The 2,868-nt window shown below is 51.7% G+C and overlaps 1 protein-coding gene across 4 annotated transcripts in view; it reads left to right on the forward strand.

Annotated features, from left to right (window-relative positions):
• Window positions 1-2,581, forward strand: part of PPP2R2B (protein phosphatase 2 regulatory subunit Bbeta) — a 108,566-nt gene extending 105,985 nt beyond the window's left edge. For all 4 annotated transcript variants that reach the window (XM_085312718.1, XM_085312719.1, XM_085312720.1 and 1 more), the window contains 3 exons: window positions 817-986; window positions 1,282-1,373; window positions 2,237-2,581. In XM_085312718.1, coding sequence (XP_085168844.1) covers window positions 817-986; window positions 1,282-1,373; window positions 2,237-2,516 — 542 coding nt within the window. In that variant the 3' untranslated portion in view covers window positions 2,517-2,581. The remainder of the gene's footprint in view (window positions 1-816; window positions 987-1,281; window positions 1,374-2,236) is intronic.
• Window positions 2,582-2,868: the final 287 nt, after the last annotated feature.

Below are 2,868 nucleotides of genomic sequence, written 5' to 3' on the forward strand. Positions count from 1 at the left end.
GCGCCCTGCCCGGGCGACGGCCGCAGCGAGGCGTCCCGAGCGTCTCTGCTGGGGCTGGCGACGGTGGTCCCTGCATCGTAACAACGGCGCCCAGTCTTTCAAGGRATTTCCTTTTTAAAGCCGTGCGTGCCCAGCTGGTGTTATTTATAAATTGGTTTTGTAAATACATTTAATGTGGAACTTCATTGGTCTCCTTCAAACTGCTCAAACTGTGATTTATTCAAAGACTGAACAGATTAAATCTGTAGGTTGCAGTGGCTATAAAATAGGTGCATTGACTTCCTGTTGCACCACGCATCGATTTCGAGAGGGCAGAAAGGGAATGCAAGGCCCTAAATCTTTTGGGCTGCTGTTACACTGTTGATGAATTGGTCTCTGATGATCCTYCTTGCTTACTGCACTCATTAAAAACAAAAGAGCTTCAGTTGTGCCAAGTAAAATCCTTTAAATATGGGCATTTGTCYGTTTTATGCCAAACGGAGGTAGAGCAGATACCCCACTCTCTCCGGACGCTCCCGGCCACCCGGGTCCCGGGAGCCTGCGCCCTCCACAGCACCGTCCCCGCATGCCAGGGCGGCTGCGTCCTGGTCGGCCTCTGGGAGCCTTCAAAGCCAAACCAAAGCCTTCATTTGAAACGCTGTGCTTTGGTCTGCAAAGGGCGTTTTGCACCTCRCACACGTTCTGCGCTGTTCGAGCAGGACGGTAGATCCCTGGCGCTGCAGCAGCCCGCGGCAGCACAGGGCGTGGAGCACCTGCCGTGTCCCACACCATGTACACGCTGGCTGATGTTAGCACTTGTCCTTTCCTCTTCTGCAGTTTTTGAGGAGCCCGAAGACCCAAGTAACMGGTCATTTTTTTCTGAGATCATCTCCTCAATCTCTGACGTTAAATTCAGCCACAGCGGGAGGTATATCATGACCCGGGATTATCTCACGGTCAAAGTGTGGGACCTGAACATGGAGAACCGGCCCATCGAGACCTACCAGGTAAGCGTTGGAGTGAGGTGTTCCTGCTAGAGCCATGCTCTGGAGYGGGCAGTGGGAGGGCGGAGGGACAAATCTGATGGATGACAACATCCTGCCATTAAATCTTGGCCAAGAAGACGAAGAACTGTTAAACATGGGCTTGGGTGACCTGGTGAGTTGTAGCCTTGTTTGCCGTGGACAAGGACAGAGAGCTCTGGTGCTGGCTGCCAGCTTGGTTATGTTTTAGTCTTCGAACCCAGTGAAGGTCCCCGAAGCACAGTCATGCCCTCATGCTTCCTGCCCCCTCTGCTCCCAGGTCCACGATTACCTCCGCAGCAAGCTGTGCTCGCTCTACGAGAACGACTGCATCTTCGATAAGTTTGAGTGTGTGTGGAATGGCTCTGACAGGTAAGGAAGATGGTGTAGGGGACAGTGTGGGTCGGGGAGGGGATCCTGCTTCSCTGGGCACCATTCTGCACTCAGAGATACCTCACAGGCAAGAGAGGTATGATGTTTTTGGTGTTTAATACAGAGGTTGAATTCAAACCAGAACTCAGGGCTAACAAGCCATAGCAAATTTCTCTGTAACACTGGTAGCTTTCATCTCCTCTGTAGTCCTTTCGCAGGGCCTTCAGTTGCTTGCACAGGAGTTTGGTGCAGGGTCTGGAGAACTTTCTCAACAGTGCATCACTAAAACCGCCTAAATTTGGAACCTTTTATCCAAACACTTCCAAATTTCAAACATTGCTGAAGGTGTCTAGAGGGCCAGCTACAGCCCTGGTATCTGATACGGGTCTGGTACCACATCTTACCGAGTCCAGAAGAGGCCTAATCTCTCATCTTGGTTTGGATGTAGCTGGAGTCTCARGAGATTGTTCTTGGGGGCATTATTCAAGAGAATAGTGATAATGTATTTTGTCACAGATTACAAAAGAACTAATGATGATAACTATCCATGCATAAATTGCACTATCTTGGGTGGCAGAAAACATGCAAGACCGGTTGGCCACATGAGATTTCTGCATTTTTTTTTTAATCTGAAGAGACTTCAGAACCATCAGAGCAAATTAATGAGGCACAACTGGGCCTCAAACCTGAATTCCAAATCTAATCTAAATCTCATTATATCACCGGATATTCAGTTTACCGCTAGTTAAAAGGCAGCTTGCATCTAAAAAGGCGTGAAAAGCATTTGTTTCAGGTCAGCTAAATCTTTGCCATAAAGACTGATTTCCATATTAGTTACTATCCCGTCCTCCCTTCGCCCGCAGCGTCATCATGACCGGCTCCTACAACAACTTCTTCCGCATGTTCGACCGCAACACCAAGCGCGACGTGACGCTGGAGGCCTCGCGGGAGAACAGCAAGCCCCGGGCCATCCTCAAGCCCCGCAAGGTCTGCGTTGGCGGCAAGCGGAGGAAAGACGAAATCAGTGTGGACAGTCTGGACTTTAGCAAAAAGATCCTGCATACAGCTTGGCACCCTTCAGAAAATATCATCGCCGTGGCAGCGACAAATAACCTGTATATATTCCAGGACAAGGTTAACTAGGAGGACAAGTTATTCTTTAGGAATCTCATGTACTGAATACTAGTAAACACAAGATTTCAAATGTTCCTTTTCTTTCTTTCTTTCCCTCCCTCTTCTCTTCCCTGTGCGTTTGCTCACTCACCTCCCCTCCGCGGCGTAGCGTGGCGCAGGGGTGAGCGAGCAGAGCTGGGTGCCCTCCGCACCCAGCGCCCGGCGGAGCTGGGTGCCCTCCGCGCCCCACGGAGCTGGGTGCCCTCCGCACCCAGCGCCCGGCGGAGTTGGGTGCCCTCCGCACCCAGCGCCCGGCGGAGCTGGGTGCCCTCTGCGCCCCACGGAGCTGGGTGCCCTCCGCACCCAGCGCCCGGCGGAGTTG

Source organism: Rhea americana, unplaced genomic scaffold (genome assembly GCF_003343005.1).
Source record: "Rhea americana isolate MKP2758 unplaced genomic scaffold, rheAme1 scaffold_37, whole genome shotgun sequence".
Lineage (NCBI taxonomy): Eukaryota > Metazoa > Chordata > Aves > Rheiformes > Rheidae > Rhea > Rhea americana.